At 46.6% G+C, this 22,273-nt stretch overlaps 1 protein-coding gene and 1 long non-coding RNA gene across 2 annotated transcripts in view; one reads left to right on the top strand and one right to left on the bottom strand.

Moving 5' to 3' along the window:
- Positions 1 to 22,273, top strand: part of FAT2 (FAT atypical cadherin 2) — a gene marked incomplete at its 5' end in the record, with an annotated part of 68,595 nt that overhangs the window by 12,110 nt on the left and 34,212 nt on the right. Inside the window, 7 exons of the mRNA XM_084636750.1 lie at positions 5,424 to 5,485; positions 7,788 to 8,099; positions 8,868 to 9,078; positions 12,288 to 12,427; positions 14,192 to 14,467; positions 14,915 to 15,125; positions 16,962 to 21,014. Coding sequence (XP_084492876.1) covers positions 5,424 to 5,485; positions 7,788 to 8,099; positions 8,868 to 9,078; positions 12,288 to 12,427; positions 14,192 to 14,467; positions 14,915 to 15,125; positions 16,962 to 21,014 — 5,265 coding nt within the window. The remainder of the gene's footprint in view (positions 1 to 5,423; positions 5,486 to 7,787; positions 8,100 to 8,867; positions 9,079 to 12,287; positions 12,428 to 14,191; positions 14,468 to 14,914; positions 15,126 to 16,961; positions 21,015 to 22,273) is intronic.
- LOC311525028 overlaps positions 5,409 to 22,273 on the bottom strand; it is a 38,539-nt gene continuing 21,674 nt past the window's right edge. Inside the window, exon 3 of the long non-coding RNA XR_014712658.1 lies at positions 5,409 to 5,479. This is a non-coding gene — a long non-coding RNA (uncharacterized lncRNA). The remainder of the gene's footprint in view (positions 5,480 to 22,273) is intronic.

The raw sequence follows: 22,273 nt of genomic DNA on the forward strand, positions 1-22,273 counted from the left end.
CTGTGTTAACTCTTTGGGTTCTGCTCTTGCCCGAGCTGGGTATGAGGTCAGAACCCTATCCCCAGCTCTGCCAGCAGAAGCTGTTTTTTTCTGTTGGCTGATACCAACGCACAGTTGCTTGCTGCTCCTGTTCCAGCATGCCTGGCTTTCTTTCCCCTTATTCTGACAATGAACAGGAGACATTCTGTCGCTGCAGGCAGAAATGATCTGTTTCCATTGTCAGCACGTGGGCTCGGACAGGCTGCAAGCACAGGGCTTGTGCATTCCTGGCCTTGCAAACTTTTCTTCCAGCTGGAAAAGAACTGTAAAGACGATACAGGACCTCAGTTAGTTTGCAAGTGATCTTCAGGACCAGCCTTGAGGAGGCGACAACCAAGGAGTAAACATGTTTGTGATGGTTCTTGTCTGGGATTTTGTAAAAAGGCCACCCCGCTCAATGATTAACCCAGGCAGTAAGAGCTCGAGGGAGTTAACCGCTCCAGTGGCATCTAACCTCCATGTTGTGTGTAGGAGCTGCGTTGGCCTCTGGAGCTCGAGCCTCCTGGCTAGTCATTGTGCCTTTCCAAACCATGACAAGGTACCTTAACCATTATTGTGCACTGGGGCACAGACAAGGAAATCAGCCAAAAAATCCAGAGTGGATTTCAAATCCCATTAGAAAGCCTGCTCAGCATTGGCCAAATCAGAAAGGAAAACAACAATTATCTGGCGGGAGTGGGGGAGGGGGTGCTTTTTTCCAGCTCCTAGGAGGAAGTGGTTCGAACAGCTGTGTGTAAACATCTCTTCAGAGCACAAAAGCTAATGGAAGTTTCCCTTCCATAATGGTTTTGCCTTCCACTCTAGCCCTCTGATTTCAGAGTGTGCCTAACAGAATGGCAACAAAGAAAAAATTCCACCCGGCTTCCCCTGAACTTCGTGTCCAGCCTCCGCCTCTGGGGCTCCGAGTGCTCAGCTGCCAGAGTTGTGTGAACACACTTTGCATTTGTGTGTCTGGGCAGGCACGCAGCGCTATAGCTCTGTTTGGGAATTAGAACAATGAACCGTTAACCACACGCGCTTTCTGGGCTCAGGACAGGCCGGTTAGCAAACCATGGACAGGCATCACTAGCTGTGACTGGGCCCGGGGTGGGGGGCACAGAAACAAGTTTGCCCTAGTGGAACTTGCCCTGGGGTCAGAAAGAGAAGCCAATGGAAGAGAGACCCCCCCCCCATTGTACCCAGGAGTTATGGACATAGAGCAAAATCAGCCCGTGCTGGTGAGCGGGGTCCTCCGTTATCCACGGAGAAGGGTTAGCCCGGGACGTGATACATGTGTCATAGAATAATGATGATCAGTAGGACCCAGTCCACCCACCCTCTATTCCTTCATTTCTCTGTTACTGTGATGCTTAGCCAGAACCTGGTTTGTTTTCAGTTCCCCCGCCATCTCTGTCTGGCCTCCTTTTTGTGACTAACTTTCTACCAGTGTGACGAGGTGAGGGAATATCTTTTATTGGACCAACTTCTGTCGGTGAGAGAGACAAGCTTTCAAGCCACACGTTGCTCTTCTTCAGGGCTCGAAAGCCTGTCTCTCTCACCAACAGAAGTTGGTCCAATAAAAGATATCACCTTAACCACCTTGTCTCTCTACATGACTACAACTACACCGCACCCATTTCACCCCTGTTCCCCCTTTCACATCCACTTACCAACCTTGCGTCCACCTACCTATCCCATCTCGTCAGACGTAAGCCATGGCTACAGGATTCAGCAGTCTCAGCAGGCACCATTGCTTATGACTCAGCATTTAGGCCCTGATTCAGCAAAGCACTTAAGCATGCGCCAAAGTGTTTTGCTAAATCAGAGCCTTACTTGTTCTCATAGACATGTTTGTTCCTGTCCCAGCGTGGGGGGAGGCTTTGATGATTTCTTGAGGTCCCTTCTAGCGCTACATTCTATGACAAGGGGCAGATTCAAAGACTCCTTGATTTCTGTATTATTGCTTCTTGCTCTTCTACCTCTGCTCAGATGTAGAAATGATGACTGGGGGGGGGGGGGAAATCCATCACATATATCCAAACATAGTCCGTTAAGCTATGGCTTAAGGCAAAAGACCTATCTGGCTTCAAGATTAAACTCGATATGTTTATGGAGGAGATGGTATGATGGGATAACATGATTTTGGCAATTAATTGATCTTTAAATATTCATGGTAAATAGGCCCAATGGCCTGTGATGGGATGTTAGATGGGGTGGGATCTGAGTTACTACAGAGAATTCTTTCCTGGGTATCTGGCTGGTGAATCTTGCCCATATGCTGATCGCCATATTTGGGGTCGGGAAGGAATTTTCCTCCAGGGAAAATTGGAAGAGGCTCTGGGATTTTTTTGCCTTCCTCTGTAGCATGGGGCATGGGTCACTTGCTGGAGGATTCTCTGCACCTTGAAGTCTTTAAACCATGATTTGAGGACTTCAATAGCTCAGACATAGGTGAGAGGTTGATTGCAGGAGTGGGTGGGTGAGATTCTGTGGCCTGAATTGTGCAGGAGGTCAGACTAGATGATCATAATGGTCCCTTCTGACCTTAATATCTCTGAATCTATGAAAGCTACTCTTGTTATAAGATACATTAAGGAGACCAGGTTTACTGTTTTAAATGCATCGCATAAATGTTTATAGTGGCAGCTGCCACAGCTGCAGGGTGTTTCTCTCAGCCACATGCGATTTTCTGCTGCCTGTGGCATTTAGACACTTATATGCATCTGAGGAAGTGAGCTGTAGCTCACGAAAGCTTATGCTCTAATAAATTGGTTAGTCTCTAAGGTGCCACAAGTCCTCCTTTTCTTTTTGTACACAAAAGTAACTATGACCAAATTTAAAACAACAGTATCTATCCAGTAACTGTATTAACCCTTGGATCAGAAACAGGATATAAAAACATTTGTGTTGTCAGTTTTGACACCCCTGCAAATGGCATTTGACGCATTCCACTCTCTTTTTAAAGGCAATCCAACTGACAACAGGTGGTAGAGTGAAAGAAGGGATGATGTAAGCACAGTGAGAATGACATATCCCCTAGAGAGACTGCTATAGGCACACACATGCTGACAAATATACACATATACTACCACCCAGGCACACTATTCAACAATTCGTGTTCAAAAGTCCGAGGTCAAGCCTCAAAAATCATGAGATTAACTTAAAAATCACAAGTGTTTTTAACTATATATGTGGGGTTTACTTTAATTTGCCTTCTGGTTCCTGAGCCTTGGGGTACACGCAGTCGCATTTTAAAGCTTTTATCCCTAACTGTGAGGGCTAAAAACGTACTTTTTAAAAAAAATGAAAGCTGAGATTCTCACATCATCATTCGACTCCAGGAGTTGGGGCTTAAAGCACCATGTGTCTCAAAATCACAGGAGTTAGCAACACTGCATCACACACACACATTCAGTAGGATATGAAAAATATACAAGGTCTGTTCCCATATGGGATCTGGAATATGCAAGGTAAAGTCTAATCTTTCCCCATTTATTTTCAAAGGTACTTTTCTCATATGGAGATATTTCACCAGGAATTGGCATTTGTGTAGCAGACAATGGGTGAGGTTCAGGGAGGCCAGCCAGTGGACACAGCTGCTTACTGAGGGCAGGCAACCCCGTGAAACAATCTGGTTTCAAAAAGGTGCCTTTGTGGTTGTTAAGCCAAACATGCACCTTAGCAATGGCCTCGTCTGGAATCTCTCATACCCTGTGCTCTCCCCACTCTGCAGAGCGGTCATGCCAATAAAGAGAGACAAGGAGTAGAGAACATTTTTGTCATGCTTATTATAAATACTAAATAATAATAATACCTAGCTTTGCAATGGCAGATCTCAAAGTGCTTTTCAAAAGAGGGCAGTATCATTATCCTCACTTTATAGATGGGAAATCTGAGGCACAGAGAGGGGAAGTGACACCCAACAGGCCCAATAGCAGAGCTGGGACTAGAACCCAGGTCTCCTGAGCCCTAGTCCAGGCTCCTAGGCCACACTGCCTTGTAACAGGGTGTCTAGTCTTAAAGCAGGGGACTGTCAGACAGGCTCCCTGAATTCTATTCACAGTTCTGCCACTGACTTACTCTGACCTTGTGCATGGTCCTCAACCTTCCCTGCTTCCATTTGTCCATCTGGAATAAGGACATAATAATATCTACATTGCAGAGATATTAAAGGTGCCAAAGCACCTTCATGAATGCCTGGAAAGCTGTTTGGGATTCTCAGATGGAAAGTGCAATAGATTGTAATTACACTTACTATGATAGTTCATTATCATAGAATCATAGGACTGGAAGGGACCTTGAGAGGTCATCTAGTCCAGTCCCCTGCACTCACGACAGGACTAAGTACTATCTAGACCATTCCTGACAGGTATTTCTCTAACCTGCTCTTAAAAAATATCCAGTGATGGAGATTCCACAAACTCCCTAGGCATTATGATTGGTTATTGTAAGTATTATTATCGGTCCAAATCTGAGGTCCTCACTCAGTGTTCACACAAATTCCCATTGACTTCAGTTGGAGTTTGCGTGAGTAACGGCCCTCAGGATTTGACCCATAACGAATACATAATAAACCAAGCAGTGACTGCTGGCCGTGGCAGACCCAGGGCTGTGACACAGAGAGCTCACAGGCAGGAGGCTGTTCATTGTCAGAAAGTCATGCATTATATATAACATTTCCATCAGCTGGAAGAGCTGGTTTTGAAAACAATGCAGAGCTGGCAGCCCTTCTGAACAGGATCACTGTTAAGACAGGAGAGGAGTCACCACCAGGATCCAGCTCTCCTTGGCTAGCTGCTTGTGAAAATCATCGATTTAAAGGCCAGGAGGGACCATTATGATCACCTGGTTTGACCTCCTGCATAACACAGGCCAGAGAATTTCACCCACTAATCCCTGCAACAAGCCCATGCTAGAGCATATTTTTTAGAAAGCCATTGACTCTAGATCTAAAGACTTCAAATGATGGAGAATCCACCATATCCCTTGGAAAGCTAATCCAATGGTTAATTACTGTCACTGTTAAAAATGTGTACGTTATAGCCTGGATTTATCTAGCTTCAGCTTCCAGCTGCTGGCTGGGAGAGATATTCTTCCCCTCCATAAAAAGGAACTTCAAACTTTTGCCCAAAATACTGTAACATTTAGAGATCAATGTTCAAAACGGAGAAACAGGAGGCAACATTTCCACATTGTAAAACCACTTCTACTCACAAGCATGGGAAGTTTGCTAGTTTGGGGTCAGGAAATGCTCTCTTCCCACAGTCCTCTTGCTTTTTCATCCATTTACTTAAGGGGTAACATTGGCACTGGAATCTCTGGCTCTGGCTGGCGAGTTGGAAGAGCGATTTGTGCCATCCACTCCTATGAGGCTTGGAACTCAAAGATTATCTCTCTCTTGGCAGGTCTGATTTCCACCACTTCTCGGCAGCTGGATCGAGAACACAAGGCTGAACATATCCTAGAGGTGGGTAATGACGAAGCTGTAATTAGTTTTATTTACCTGCAAGTGTTTCAAGTCCTCAAAGAACATTGCCTTGCAAGTTGGCGCACAGAGAAAGAGGCTCGTACCATCAGCTCCCAAGCGCTGGGAAAGATAATTAAATGTTGGCTTTTTTTTCCTGTGTTGCCCCAAGTGCCAGCTGCACAATGTTTTTGAAAAGTGCCTCAAGATTTCCTAACGGAAGAGTGGAGGAACACGAGGCCTGTTGCCAAACCATGGGGAACGAAGGGTGGGAATTGCAATTCTAGCCTCTAACAAGATGGACAATGATTCATTTGTAAGAGACCAAGGCAGAGAAATTCACCCTTATTTATCTTAGTGTACGGCGTTATCTGAGCCCAGTCCTCAGGTGCACTGAGCTCATGCTGGGTGCCGTTGGATTGCAGGGAAGGGAAGGGGCCTCGCCAATCCTAGAACTCTGCTGGGGCCAAACTAACACCCAGTACAAGTTAGAGAAGGCACAGGAACCCTATGGACCATTCCACCAGCCCAGGATTGCCAGAGCGTTAACTTGGCCCCTATGCAGAAAGGAAAGCAAGGGTGGTACAGAGCAAGCTATGCTGCCTTTACATCACCAGGAGATTCCCCTACAGTAGAGTGATTTCCATAAAGCTGAAGGAATCCCCAGTTGTGCTGAGGAACCAGCCCTCTCCTCCCTAATAATAATGTTTAGTAATTCTAGAACACTCTACACACACATACCTTTTCAGTCTCACGGCATTCCCAAGAGATCTGTTTATCCCCATTTAACAGAGGGATAAACTGAGGCACAGAGAGGTTAAGTGACTTGCCCCAAGCCTCGGAGTGAGTCAGTATTAGAACTCAGAAGCTCTTATCTCCAGCGCCTGTGCTCAGTCACTTCAGTACATTTGTCAATGTCTTCCTTGTTTCTAAACTCAATAGTTCCAGGCAAGGGTGAATTTTCCTGCCCCTTTTCTATATTTCTGTGGATTCCATGATCATTTGGGAGATATTTCAGCACACTATTATTCTACAGTTTCAGGACTTTTCTGTTCCTTTTCTCCCACCCTCCAAGAATTTCACAAACACATCAGTGAAAATGGCCAAATCCTAAACGAAGACAAAGAACCTCCATCCCATTTGTTTCATAGATTCATAGATATTAAGGTCAGAAGGGACCATTATGATCATCTAGTCTGACCTCCTGCACAATGCAGGCCACAGACTCTCACCCACCCACTCCTGCAATCAACCTCTCACCTATGTCTGAGCTATTGAAGTCCTCAAATCATTGTTTAAAGACTTCAAGGTACAGAGAATCCTCCAGCAAGTGACCCGTGCCCTATGCTGCAGAGGAAGAGAAAAAAACTCCAGGGCCTCTTCCAATCTGCCCTGGAGGAAAATTCCTTCCCGACCCCAAATTTGGCGATCAGCTGAACCCTGAGCATGTGGGCAAGATTCACCAGCCAGATACCCAGGAAAGAATTCTCTGTAGTAACTCAGATCCCACCCCATCTAACATCCCATCACAGGCCATTGGGCCTATTTACCATGAATAGTTAAAGATCAATTAATTGCCAAAATCATGTTATCCCATCATAGCATCTCCTCCATAAACTTATACAGTCCCTGTATCCAAAACATTATCAATAACTTGTCACACAAAGATCACAGGTCAGATCTGAGACCTTGTGCTCAGTCTAAGGTATCAGTTTTTAATGACTTTTGGCACAGAGCTCACACACACCATGGGGAGGTCATGACGGCCTGTTCATGCATCCAGAACCCTGGAATAACGTATATATTTGTGTAGCAAGAGTAGGACCGGATTCAAGCACATCCGTTTTACTCCACTGATTTCAATGGAATTACTCCTGATTTATATCAGTGTAAATGAGAGGAGAATCAGGTTCTTAGAGTTTATATCTATAATGACCCGTGGCCTGGACTATTAGAATCTGGGACCTTCAGTGCTAAGAGCAGGTATCTCTAGCCCTTCAGCACAAGGTGCAATTGTAAATGCATCTCCTCTTAAGTGGACCAGCCCTAGACAACACCGCGTAGTGTGACACACAACTTCTGCAAGCTGCAAACGCCAGAGAATAACTTGGTCACATGCAGTTGGATAGGTTTGAAATTTCATCCAGGCGGCGGAAGTGACATTCAAATCGTGGTGGCGGACAAATACACATACATAAAACAACCACCCTATATTTTTACAACTGCCCTTCATGATGAGGGTTGGCTGTTGTGTTCTGGCTCATGACAAGATGCTCCTTTACCTAGTCCCCTGGTTTGCTTGCAGGTTGCTGTTTCGGACAACGGAGATCCAACCCTGAAGTCCACTGCCAGAGTCGTGATCCAGGTCCTGGATGCCAATGACAATCCTCCCAGCTTCCCCCACAAACTCTTCATGGTTCAGCTCCAGGAGAGAGCAGCTTCTGAGGCTCCACTGCCAGTTTGCAGGCTGATTGCCTCAGACCGTGATGTGGGGCAGAATGGACAGGTCACCTATAGCATGGAGGAGTATGAGGAGGGGATATTCACAATCAACCCTGCAACAGGCACGGTGCTCTCCAGAAAGGCTTTCCCTGCCTCGGAATACAACATACTAACGGTGAGAGAGGCACAGAGAGAGAATGCACATGAACGGAGACGGGTAGGGGGAAAGCGGAGAGGGAAACACAGAAGTAGGAGGGAGGGAGAAAATCAGAGAGGAGAGAAAGAAGATGGATAAGATGAGAGGGACACATGGAAGAGAGAGAGAGTGGGGAGGGGGAGATGGGCACAGATGGAGGGACAAAGAGAACCAGCGAAAGTGAGATGGAGGTATGAAAAATGGAGGAAAAGTCTGAGGTGGAATGCACCACATTCTTCCAGGGAGAATATCATGTTCCACATGATGTCACTTGGGCTTGGATCTGCGTCTGAGCTTTCCCATAGATTTAGAGGTGTTTAGATTTGGGGTTCTGGTTCAGATCCATTGCAGAGAGGAGCCAGAACCCAACTCACAAAGTTTCAATTCAGGTTCAAACTCCTGCCAACTTCAGGGGCTTTTGGATCCAGGCTCCTGGCCCAGGTCCCTCTCTGCTTTGACACAAGCATGGGTCTGATTTGGAGTGAGCCTGGGAAAGTATAAGGGTTTGCTTTGTGACCAATAGGAATTTGGTTGCATGACGTCTCTGTGAAAGCAGGTCAAACTTTGCCCATATGAGTGAGGTTTGCTTTGTGGTTTATGGGCACGTTCAGGCTTAAAACTCAAAGGGAAACTGCAGGGAAGTATCATGCAGAGCCGGGCCCTGAGAACTTCAGCCCAACCTGGTTAGTGTGCAAGATTGCTAAACCAGACTTCTCTCTGAAACTCAGCCTGTGTATTCATTGGCAGGTCAAGGCGACAGACGGTGGCAGCCCCCCACTTTCCTCCAGCGTGCGGCTTCACATCAGTTGGGTCTTTAGCCCAGGCCCTTCCTCAGAGCCACTAGCTTTTGACGAGCCGCATTTTAACTTTGCTGTGATGGAAACGGACCCTGTGAACCACATGGTGGGAGTGATCAGCGTTGAGATGGGACCCAGCCAGCTCTGGTTTAACATCACAGGTGAGGCACCAGTGGGAAACTAGTGCTATGGTGTCTAAGATCTGGAAGAATTTTGCCCCAGTTCTCTGGGCATTCAGCACATACATGCCCAGAGCAAACAAAGCAGTTTACTTAAGATTATAGGAGAAGCCTCCATGTAGGCACTGAATGACATTCAGACTGACTACACAGTAAACATAGCTGCCCCACTAAAAGAGTCGGTGCCCAAGAACAACTACCCATCGTATTTTACAGTGACATTTCTGGCACTTGCCCATCTATAATGAAATCTCCTGCTTTGGAAGATGCTGCGGGTGAGACAGACTCACATGGCTCATGGGAAATATGTGGCAATCATGGCTGTGCAGCCTGGTAAAAGACCTTTTGAGCTTTCTGTTTGGCTGACTTGGTTACCAGGCTTGCTTTGCTCAGGGCACTGTATGATTCCTCTAGAAAACAGTTCTTTCTGGATTCCTCCTCTTCTTCCTCCCCTGAGTCTGCTCTTAAATAGCCTACGATTTCCATGAGATCAGGTTTGATATAGACTGTGTGTCTTTCCCGTACTTCTGATGGAAGTGCTTACCCAGGACAGTTCTCCTTTTTAGAACTCCCCTCTGGGACAACTTTGTGGGAAGGCAGCCTGTGAAGTTGGGGTGAATTTGTCCATGGATCACACTGGGCAGAGATAGAGATTCAGAACTGTCATGCTGTTCAGTGCTCAGTATGCGCCTGGTACCATGGGGAGATTATGTCACGTGCCTATTTGGCCTAGTCCCGGCTGGGGTCCAGTCTGCAGGAATTGTCCTTCACAGGCAGAGCTTTAAGTGTGTGAGTAAATCCTTCTCCCGCCTCTCTTGCATTTGGGCCAGGATAATGAAGTACAAATACAATTAACAATGAGCCTCGACCTTGTATAGCACTGACAATGCCAACCCAACGTTTCTCTGGCTTTATTACCACTTGCCTGGATTTTATAGCCCCCAGGATATTTACCTCTGAATTTCATCACAGCGTTTATCTTCCCTTATAGTTTGGGCCCTTTCTGATCTCCTGCATGCCAAATTCAGAAAAGGCAGTTGTGAATGCATTGGCTGTTAGTCGGCACTTTGTGAAGTGCTGCATCACCATGCATCTGAATCCGTATTGTTTAATTTATTTTACGCGGCTGGTGAAGTTGTGATTTGCAGCTGAATGCTGTACTTCTCATGCTGCAGAAATCAGGAAGCCTTGGTGCGGAATTTGGGACTAGCCTTTCCCTGATATCAGGGTTTTTCTTACTGGAGGCAGGGTTTGACAACTGAGAGGGTGGGAGCCTAGACTGAGCCTCCTTCAAGGGGGTAGCAGCTGAAGAGAGGGGAGGGATTTCACATTTTCCTTGGGGGGCTCTGAGCATCTTCTTTCCTCTTCTACTTGGGGTCTTTACTTACCTGGTTTTCTCCTCTCCTCTGGCGCCATTTCCCCATGGAAGTGAGGTTAGAGTGCTGATCGCTTATGCTGGTGGAAGGGAAGCCACTTGTCAATTTCTTTTCCTCAGCCTCGGCTTCTTTTGTCTGTCTTGCACTGTATCAATCAGGATTTTCCCACACACCCTGATAGCTGCACCATTGGATGCTCATAGGAAAATATGCCTGATTCAGAATGTTGGGGAATCTGGCTGCTGTCTGGCAGAGGTGTTGGGGCACATGATAAATAGCCCTAACAGCCTCTAACCGTCTATAAACCAGCTTATTCCAATGGCATTTTGCATGTCATATGTGAATAACAAGCAAATAGAGTGTGAGACTCAGTGCAGGGGCGGTCATCCTTGGGCTGCCTAGCAATAGCATGAGGAATGAGTCTTCCACTGAGTTCCTCGAGTCTGTGCTATGTGGCCATCTGGGCTGAAGGAAATGGCCGTTGCTCACACTGGGAGTGCCATCTGCTTCTGCAGCTGTTCAGCGTTGGGCTTCTCCGAGAGCTTGCAGGCTCCCTGCCATGGCAGGGAAGGACACCACTAACTTACTGTCAGTGCGACCCTGGAGTTTGAAATCCACTGCAGCTTTCCCTTGTGCAAAGTCACCCCCTTTCCCATAGGTGATAAGCCTGTAGCTCTAGAAATCTGTAGAGTGGATGCAAATGAGGTAATGCCCTAATTTTCAAATTTGAATATCCATGGCATCATTCGCATAAAATCACTCTTCTTCCCTCCCACCCTCTTCTCTGTCTCCCATCTGAGATTTTCCTCAAACCCTTGTTTCTGTTCAGTTCCCTATTTCACAGCTAGAGTTTCCCCCTGGCCACTCCTCTGGCCTAGCTTCTCCCATCTCCATCTCCTTTCTGGTCCCTCTCTTTGTCCCTCAGATTTCCCACTGCTCACCCACAATGGGATGTCCTGACCATAGAAACCCTGCCTAGAGTGTAGCCCCCAAACCGCCCATGGCCACAGAAGTACATCTAGAGCAACATAGCTACATAGTACCATTCTATTCACTACCAGTCCTCTAGCCCTCTCTGTGGCTGTGAGTGAGCTGAGGGTTATGGTCCTCAAGGCCAGATCTCCATGGTTACCATTCTCGAGGGCTCCTAGGGGTCTGCATGGTTTAGATCCCTAATGCTTCCATCCAGGGCTCTTACTATACAGATGTGGCCTAGAGCTCCTTCCTCCAAACCACTCCCCTGTCCTCCCAATGAGTGCAAGAACTAAGAGCCGGTGCCCAGGGACGGGTGCCCAAACTTGGGAGTCTCTAGCCAATCTGGGAGACTTAGTAGCTCTGCCTTCCCCCACCCAGCTCTTGCAGTGACTACACTGAGGGCTAGAGGCAATCCGTGGAACACAGGGCTCCCCTCGGGGACTGGGATGGGGGTAAAGGGAGGAAAATTCCCGCCCAATGTGAAGCCAGCACATTCTGTCTCCCCTGACAATTCTAGGCCTGGGTCACCTTCCTAGACCTTCTCTTCAGCTGGAGATGCCCCAGTGTTCCCTCTGCCTCTGATCAGGCCTTTTAGATTCTTTACCAAACAACAAGAAAAAGGCTTTCACTGACTCATCCTCCCCATGGGACCTCCCTCCGGTCCTATCTACATACTTCCCTCCATGTCCTGGCGGTGGGACATTTAGAATGCCTGCCAGCTGCCAAGCTTTAATTCACACACACCCCAGCTTCCTTGGAGCAAAATTCTTCTTTTATTATATTGCTTCCCCCCACACACACACACACACCCCTCCGTTTTATTTCTCTTCCCCATCCCAGATGGTGACGATGACATGGATTTTGATATTGAAAAGAGCACAGGCAGCATGGTCATTGCGAGAGCCCTAGATGCAAAGAAGAAGCCAAGCTATAACCTTACAGTAGAAGTCACTGATGGGTCGAGTTTCATCAGGACCCAGGTAAGTTCCCACCCTTCCTGAAGGCGGTTAAAGTTGCTAATCTTTCCATTGCCTTCAACAGGCTTTGGATCGGGCCCTAGCAATGCGAGTCTCATTGCATTGTGCCTATTTGGGGTTGCTGTAAATCCCTCTTACGCTCCCCAGGCTCAGGGTTTAGGAAGATGAGGCCTGCGCCCCAAGGACTGTACACTCTAATTTAAACTCTTGCACTCAATCCCTTAGTCATTTATATCAGAAGAGTGGAAGCAGAAGAGTCCCACAGGAAATCAACCTAAGTGAAAGAAGGGAATTGGGGGGGATGAGTAAGGAGGAGGCTGTTTAATCCTTTTATCAAGGTCCTTTGCTCAGCTCTTACGGCTGGAGGAGCAAGAGTGAGAGGTCAGAGAGGACATGTAGCAGCGGAGGATCAGTATGAGTACAGCGCTGTACACAACGGAGACCCAAGGCCCTGAGAACCGAAAGGGCAGCAGTGACCAATTTCGGGGGGATACACCCATTCAAATGTTATCCCCATTTCTTCCCTGTTTGGCACTGCAGCAACCTCTCTCGTTCTCAGCACAAAGGGGACTACTCTCAGGCTGGTGACGTGGAGAGAAGGCTGGGGAACAGAAAGGAGGAGACATGGGCTCTCTGCTCTACCCCTTCCTCAATTCAGTATCCAAAAGCACATCCCCTCTCCACTTGTGTAGGCTGAGGATGCTCCACCCTGAGGGGGATTGCTCGCTCTCAGACCATTACCCTGCAGAGACAAGGAGTAGTCAAAAATCAACAAGCATTTTACAACGGAATTCTCACCTTGACTGACCCATCAGTGCTCCTTGTGGTGACTCGTTGTGGGAAATTCCCTGGAGTGGTATGTAGGGGGAGGTTAGCAAGGATGTTAGACAGGCAGAGGCTGCCATTCCACCAAAATTCATTGGTGACCACCTGCTATCTTCAATGTCACAAACTATCGTTCCAAATAAAAAACAAACACCACTTTGGCTAATGCGCATTTGCGGCCTCCCACAATCTCATCATCGGTTTATTTTGGCACCAGTGGCCACTACGGGATGTCAGCAAACTTGCTATTGCAAAACACTATGGCATGTTTGATTTTGTTAAAAAGGAAGCAAATCATTACAGCGGGCTGAGCAAGATGTGGTCAAAAGGTGCAGAGGTGGGGGTGTAATGGGGAGGGCAAGGGAGGGATTCAGGGGTATTGGATAATGGAAGGAACCAGCCAACCTCCGCAGCAGAAATAGGGTTTGCGGTTTGCAGGTTTTACCATAAAATATTCAAGGGGGTTATTCTTTTTTAAATATTTTCACACTGCTCCTGATATGTACAAGCTCCACCCACCCACCATTCCCGCTCCCTCAGTTTCCCAGTGTGAAATTAACAAGCAACAGCCTGACATTAGCCAGCAAAGCCAAGACCAGTGGCTGCATTCATGTTTTCAGGGCAAACGGTGAGTGTTTCTCCATACACCAGCAGCAGACACTTTCAGGCTTTTTAGACTGAGAGATCAACAAAATTACAGTGAGCAAAGATAAAGGCTCAATGAAAAGAGCACAGTGGGCATCTTCTTGGACAGCCTGCACGGAAATGAGCACAAAATGGCTGCATTCAGGAAACAAAGGCACAACAGTTGCGTACCTAACTTTACCACACACTATTTACTGGTCAGTCTGTGTTTTGAATTTTTCCTGCAACCCTTTGATTAGTGAATAGGATTGGGCCCCGGAACAGGCTCCCCTGAATAATGCACTACTTCCTCTGCAGGCCTACGTCCATGTGATTGACATTAACCAGCACCGCCCCCAGTTCCAGGAGAGCCGTTACGAGCTGACAATTCCTGAGGACACTCCCCCTGGGACAGAAATCCTTCGGGTCAGTGCAACAGATGAGGACAAAGGGAAGGGTTTGATCTACACCCTCCATGGCAGCGTGGATCCCAGAAGCACCCGGCTTTTCCAGCTGGATCCGAGCAGCGGCGCCATCATGACAGCAGAGGGGCTCAGTTCTCAATCCATGCTGCAGCACATCTTAACAGTGATGGTATGTTAGAGCCAAAGCATCACCCTGCTGAGCTGGAACATGCTTTGGGGTCCCTTTGTCCATCAGAAATATGGCTGGGTGGCTTGAGAAGTTTAAACTGGGGCCAACACTTTTAGAGGGGAGGGGAGGGAAAGGCAGGCCTTTAGCTTTCACCATGTAACACACCAGATAAATGTGCTAATGGCTGATCCACATCGAGGTTAAGAGCCTATTACTGCTGCCAGCTAACAAAATTACTCCTTCAACTCAATTGGTAGAGGCCTGTGCTTCGGCTCTTAAGGGCATAGGTTCAGTCCCTGCTGAGGACTACCCATAGTACAGGGTTATTACAGTCAAAACATCTCAGTCTTGATGAGCATTTGGAAGAGTAACTGAGAAGCATTACCCAGTAATGGCCCTCCCCTCACTGAGCATAATGTTAACCTGCTCTTCCTTTCTGACATTCAGGTGAGGGACCAGGAAGTCCCCATCAAACGGAACTTTGCCAGGGTTGTCATCCACGTGGAGAACTGCAACATTCACCCTCCCCAGTTCGTCAGCGTCCACTATGAAGCAGAGGCACTGGACTCAGTGGCAGTAGGCACAGAGGTTGTACAAGTCAGAGCCCTGGATCAGGACCAAGGAGCCAATGCTGAAATCCACTACTCTCTTCAGGCAGGTGAGGGACATGAGGCAGGGCAGTGTTAGTAAAGAACATGCGTGCAACATGGATCCAGACACTGGAGCAATCTTGTCCAGTTAGTGGGATCCACCATTCGGTGGCTGGTCCTGTTTCTGTGTACCCTCAATATTACCACTGCTGAGCTCTTGTGATCTGCAGAGCAGAAACAGAGCTATCTCCGTGGCTGAGGCAACAGGAGCATGCTGAGTTTCTTTCATTGGGAAGCTGCTTTTGCCTCCCCCCTTGTAGAAACAGACCCCTTGACCTCTCCTGATGTGCACAGACTCAGCCTCACCCAATGTAGAAAGTGTCATTAGGAACCCTATACAGTTGTGGTTGGTCATCCAATCTCATTTCTCTCTGGGTTCTGGTAGAAGGAGACAGGCAGCTCCTAAAAAATGGAGAAAGTGCCTGGAAAATCAGCACTGTTGCTGAACTGCAGGAGAAGGCTTGCTAGGAATAATACCTCTTGACGTTTCTTCCTTGTGCCCAGTCCCCCGGCTCTGACTTCAGTTCTGCACAAACTCACACTGTTCCCTATCGCCTCATATCTTCAAGCCACCAGAGCCTAGCTGCTGCAGGAACATTCTTCCAGGACACATTTAACGTCTCTAACTGACGTACAGCCTGACTGCACAGGGCCAGCAGAGCTGAACGAGCTCCAGATTCCTGGATACCTTAAAAAGGGCCCCAGCCTGTTGGACAATTACAGCACATTGTGCCCTTTCTAATGGCTATATCTATCCCCAGCCTGGGTTGGAAATGGGAGCAGTACGTGGATGCACATTTAGAAATTGTTCATTCCTCTATCATGTTACAGAATATTAACATATTTTCTTAGAGAAGATCATTTCACCCCTGGGTCACAAGTTCAAGTCTAAGCTAAGACGTTAGTGATTGAAACACGGGGACCAGCTGCAGCAGCCTCCAGACTGCTGTTTGATGGCCTATGTGAAATAAGTGGATGGTCTCCATCTAACTGCTAATGATCCCCAAACTTATCACCACCTTTCTTGTTGGCTGTCTCTGTAGAGGCACCAAGGAATTAATTGCTATAGAAACTGAAGTACCTCTTTTCAATTCCTAGTGATGGTCCCTCCAGTTCAAAGGTGCCCACAGACTGCAATGGTCATATATTTTATCACTCTAACAGTACAACCCAAACACTTAAGGATGTGCCACATTGGCTGCTTAGATTGTCAGCACTTTGGGCAGGGCCTGCCTTTTTGTTCTGTATTAGTACAGCACCTAGCACGTTCGGATGCTGGGCCATGACAGGAGCTCATAGGTTCTACTGAAATACACATATTATTATAATAATAATAAGTTATGGCAGGGTAGGGCAGGGGGATATGGCACAGCCCACGCTGTACCTGTTCAATCCAAAAATGGAAAACTTCAAGTGCGCATTTCACCAGCATTAAATTCACCTGAATTAAAGAATAATTTTTCTAATAATCCTTATCCTTTATTTACAAGTTTGCCTATAGTTTACTGCAGGATAATTATGTTTAGAGGAAGACCAGCCCATAGGTGTGGGAACTAGGAGGTGCGGGAGGTGCTGCCGCACCCCCTGGCTTGAAGCGGTTTCCATTATACGTGGGGTTTATAGTTTGGCTCAATGGCTCTCAGCACCCCCCCACTATACAAATTGTTCCAGCACCCCAAACCAATCTATACATTAATATAGATTGTTATTTCCCAATGAAGGAAACAGATAATGGTTAGCACAAGTCATTTGATATGATACCAGGAACGTCCCTGGAAACAATCCAAGAGGACACGGCCAAAGAGTGAGTTAATCTCTTGATTTTGCCATTTCTTTTATTTCAGGTAACAGTGAAGGGTTCTTCAGCATTGACTCGCTGTCTGGAATTATTACAGTTGCCCAGAAACTTGACCAGTCCAAACAAGAGCGGTTAACGCTCATTGTAAAGGCAGAAGATCAAGGGTTCCCCCAACTTAAGGACTCCACTGCAGTCCACATTCACATTAAACCCTCCGACAGCACCCCTCCTAAATTTCCAGAGGTGGAATACATCACAGAGATCAGCGAATCTATTGCTGCTGGCTCTCCTGTTATCCTGGTTTCAGCCACAAGTGTGTCACCTGTCAGCTATGAAATCAAAGAAGGAAATGGGGATGGTGTATTTTCTATGAATTATCAATCAGGCCTTATTTCCACTCAGAAGAACTTAGATTTTGAGCAGGTCTCATCTTACCAGCTGAAAGTCCGAGGCACCAACATGGGAGGAGCATTTACGGACGTAACAGTGCTTATCTACGTCATGGATGAGAACGACAATGCACCTGCCTTTGTTCAGCCTTCCTTCGTCGGCTGGATCAGCGAGAATGCTCCATTGGAAAGCATGGTTATGGATGGAAACAATGCCCCACTGGTAGCACATGCAACAGATGCTGACCAAGATTCGAATGCCTTGCTGGTCTATGAAATTTTAGAACAGGAGGCACTGAAATATTTTAATATAGATCCGAGCATGGGAACGCTGACCACTCGTGCCGACATCAATTATGAGCTCATCCCGGTTTTCTACTTCAACATACATGTCCATGACAAGGGTAATCCCTGTTTATTTGCATCCACGCCTGCCAAGGTCATAGTCCACGTCAAAGATGTGAATGACTCTCCTCCAGTATTTTTAAATGACACTTATGAACTTTCTGTCTTGCTGCCTGCCCACCCAGGCATGGAGCTTTTGGAAGTGCAAGCAGAAGACGCAGATTCGGAGGTGACGTATAGCATAGCGGACGGCAACCTTGACAACGCTTTCTGCATTCACCCACTCACAGGTCTCATCTCTGTGCTTAATGCTACCCTCCTGGGAAGTTATCGTGAGCTCACAGTCAGAGCTGGTGATGGCTTATATAAGAGTACTGCTCTGGTCAGGATAAATTTAACCAAAGCCCAAGTTACTGCCTTAAAATTTGATCAGGACTTGTATACTGCAACAGTGCTGGAGAATTCTACGGATCAAGAGACTCTGATTGTTCTTGGAGTCAGGGGGAATCAGCTAAATGAGCCACTCTTTTTTTCCCTCTTAAATGGCACGGAGAGGTTCAAAATGATCCAGACATCAGGAGTGCTGCAGACCAAGCATGTGGAGTTTGACCGTGAAAGACAGGACATGTACGAGGTTGCTGTGGAAGTAAAGGACAGTAGAAACCCACCCAGGGTATCTCAGGCTACAGTCAAGGTTTATGTGGAGGATGTCAATGACAATCCACCACAGTTTGAGAACATTCCGTATTACACATCAGTTCAAGATGGTACGGAACCGGGTGATGTTGTTTTTCAGGTATCTGCCACTGACAGAGACATAGGAGACAACGGAGCCATTACTTATTCATTAGCAGAGTTCTATGAGTACTTCTGGATTGACCCCTACTTGGGGGATATCTCGCTCAAGAAACCCCTCGATTATCAAGCTTTAAATAAATACACCCTTAAAGTTATTGCTAGAGATATTGGCGAGCCTCCCTTGCATGCTGAAGAAGAGGTTTTAATCACTGTGAGGAACAAATCCAATCCTTTGTTCCAAAGCCTTTACTATACAGTGAAAGTGCCGGAAAATATCCCCCTGTACACACCTATTCTCCACACACAGGCTCGTAGTCCTGAAGGCTTGCGGCTCATCTACAACATCATGGAAGAAGAGTCCCTTAAACTGTTCAACACTGACTTCAAGACCGGTGTCCTTACTGTCACTGGGCAGCTGGACTACGAATCAGAGACAAAACATACATTTACGGTGAGAGCCACGGACACAGCGTTGGGGTCCTTTTCGGAAGCCACGGTGGAAGTGGAGGTGGAGGATATTAACGATAACCCACCTGTATTTTCTCAGATGCTTTACACAGCATCTGTCTCAGAAGGCTTGCCAGCTCAGACCCTTGTTGTCCAGCTCTTTGCTTCTGATAAGGATTCAGGACGAAACAAAGTAATTTCCTATCAGATCTTGGACGACAGTTCAGATGCTACCAAGTCCTTTGATATTGACCCTAACATGGGACAAATCACAACGGCCCACGTGCTGGATCATGAAACAAACCACCAGTTTCTCATGAAAGTAAGAGCTACAGATCACGGAATTCCCCCACTTAGCAGCGAAGCCCTAGTAATCATTGACGTGGCAGACATAAATGACAACCCCCCCGAGTTTAGCCAACCTCAGTATGAAGCCAAGGTGAGCGAAATGGCCACCTGTGGCCATACTGTGATAAAGGTCCAGGCCCTGGACCCTGACAGTGGAGACATCACCAGACTGGAATATGTAATACTCTCAGGCAATGACAAAAGACATTTCACCATCAACAGCACTTCTGGAATAATTTCTATGCTCAACCGCTGTAGAAAGGACCTGGAGTCATCTTACAACCTCAAGGTCTCTGCTTCAGATGGGGTTTTCAAGACCACTGTGCCCGTGTACATCAATACCACCAATGCAAATAAATACAGCCCATCTTTTTGGCAGAATGTGTATGAAGCAGAGCTGGCTGAAAATGCCGAGGTAGGAACCAAGGTGATTGAGCTTCTGGCTGTTGACCCAGACGACGGCCCATATGGCAGTATAGATTATACTATCATAAACAAACTTGCCCAGGAGAAGTTCTCCATAGACAATAAAGGCCACATTGCCACGCTGCAGAAGCTGGACCGGGAAAATCCTACCGAGAGAGTCATTGCTATTAAAGTCATGGCAAAGGATGGGGGCGGGAAGGTGGCTTTCTGCACAGTCAAGATAATCCTTACAGATGAGAATGACAACCCGCCTCAGTTCAAAGCCTCTGAATACACCTTGTCCATTCAGTCCAATGTAAGCAAAGGCTCCCCAGTCATTCAGGTCCTGGCTTATGATGCTGATGAAGGCGTGAATGCAGACGTCACCTACTCTGTTGATTCAGTAGAAAGCATTGCGGAGGATCTTGTTGAGATCAGTGCTGCCACTGGGGTTGTTAAAGTCAAAGAGAGCCTCGTTGGGTTAGAAAATAGAGCATTTAACTTCAACGTCAAAGCTGAAGACAGCAGACCCCCTCACTGGAACTCTCATGTCCCAGTGAATCTTCAGATTGTCCCCAGAGAAGTGTCCTTGCCAAGGTTTTCTGAGCCACTGTATACATTCTCAGCATCTGAGGACCTTCCAGAAGGATCAGAAATAGGATCAGTTAAAGCTGTGGCAGAGGAGCCCATCATATACAGCCTGGTGAAGGGAACCACCGCTGAAAGCAATAAGGATGAGGTATTCACACTGGACAAGCAAACGGGGGCTTTAAAAATCAAGAAGGCCATGGATCATGAGAAGACCAAATGGTACCAGATTGACATAATGGCTCACTGCTCACACCAGGGGACCGAGCTGGTCTCATTGGTCTCAGTAAGTATCCAAGTGAAAGATGTCAATGATAATAAACCGGTTTTTGAGGCGGATCCCTATCAGGCTTTTGTCACGGAGAACATGCCATCAGGAACCACAGTAATTCAAGTTACCGCTAATGACCAGGACACAGGGAGCGACGGACAGGTGACCTACAGCCTGGAAGCAGAATCTGGCAACATCAGAGGACTCTTCACCATTGATAGTGAGAGTGGGTGGATCACGACACTGAAAGGGCTGGATTGTGAAGCTCAGGAGACCTACCGTTTTTATGTGGTAGCCACAGACCATGGCAGGAAAGTCCAGCTGTCTTCCCAAACTTTGGTGGAGGTCACCATCTCCGATGAAAACGATAATGCTCCACAGTTCACCTCAGAGGTCTACAAAGGTTCAGTGACTGAGAATGCTGAGCCTGGGCAGGTCATTGCCACGCTCAGAACCACAGATGCTGATATCTCAGAGCAGAACAGACGTGTCACATGTTACATAACTGGTGAGCTGCTATTAATTTTAACTCTTGAGCTGGCAAGAATAATAAGCGTATAATCTTAGGGCCACATTCTGCTACCATTAGTCACACCGACTAGTACCTTATTCTGCAAACGGTCCCATTGCAATACTTATTGCATGCATCATATTAAGTGTTTTCCACCAGGGGTGTTGCAGCAGTCTCAGAGTGAGTCGTAATATTTTGTTTCTCATGGAGGCTGCGATATGTATTTAATTTCTTTAGTCTTGCTTTTCTCTTATAAGCCAGTCTAGCCAGCATACAAATCTGCATATGTACATATACTCTGAATGTATATGTAAAGATACTGTGTGTGTGGGCGCGCGCCTGATATTCTGGTACTGAACACGTTCAGGATGAAGTCAATGAGATCTGTGGGCACTCAGCACTTCCGAGAATCAGTCCTTATATGTCTGTAATTGCATACGCTTACCCAGTGGTTTTAGTTAGCCCATTGTCTGTATCAAATAATGTCCAATATTGTAGTTTCAAACATACTAAAGTTTTTCACTATTAAGAAACAATAAGGAGGTTATTGCACACCCAGAATGGAAGCCAGGCCAATCAAAATTAACCACAGCCTATTAAAAAAAAAAGAGGATTAAAAACTAAAATGTCCATACTTTATTTCGACAAGTAATTGCATGATTTTGTAGTATGTTTTGACTACAAAGGGTCTTTCTCAACAGTGAAACAAATGCCTAAAATTAAAATGTTTGTTCCAGCTCAGATAAAGACCCTTCAGGGTCAAAGCATTTAGCCAGATCATGCTGTAGCCTGTGATCTGTTACAATCTTTTAAAACAGGAGTGTGTCTGTGTTTTCAATCTCTTTTTAGCTGGTTTTTTGAATGCCTGGTTATTTTTAACTCATCTGGCTGAGTATGTTTGGCTGTTTTTGTCAGAACATTTCTGGCTTCTTTAAGATCTGGTTTCAGATTACTTTATGCCCTGGAAAATGCACTTTGATGTTGTTTGGGCTTTATTTATGTTTTCTCTATTTTGAGTTAGGCGGTTCCATATGTAGTTAAAATTTAAGAAACACATGTATTGCCCCAGGGCCTAGCAAAACAACACAGAATGCAATCAAGACGTGCTTATCCTTTAGGGTCCATAGAAAAGAAACCATTCTGATCATTATTTTAGGGGGAGTCCTCTCATGCACTCTTTCCCCCTTCCCCCTTTAACTGAGCCACCTGTTTTTCAGCTAGTGGGGGATATGCATCAGAAGGAAAAGTAGGGGGGA

Source organism: Lepidochelys olivacea (genome assembly GCF_965140295.1).
Source record: "Lepidochelys olivacea isolate rLepOli2 genome assembly, chromosome: 8".
NCBI lineage: Eukaryota > Metazoa > Chordata > Testudines > Cheloniidae > Lepidochelys > Lepidochelys olivacea.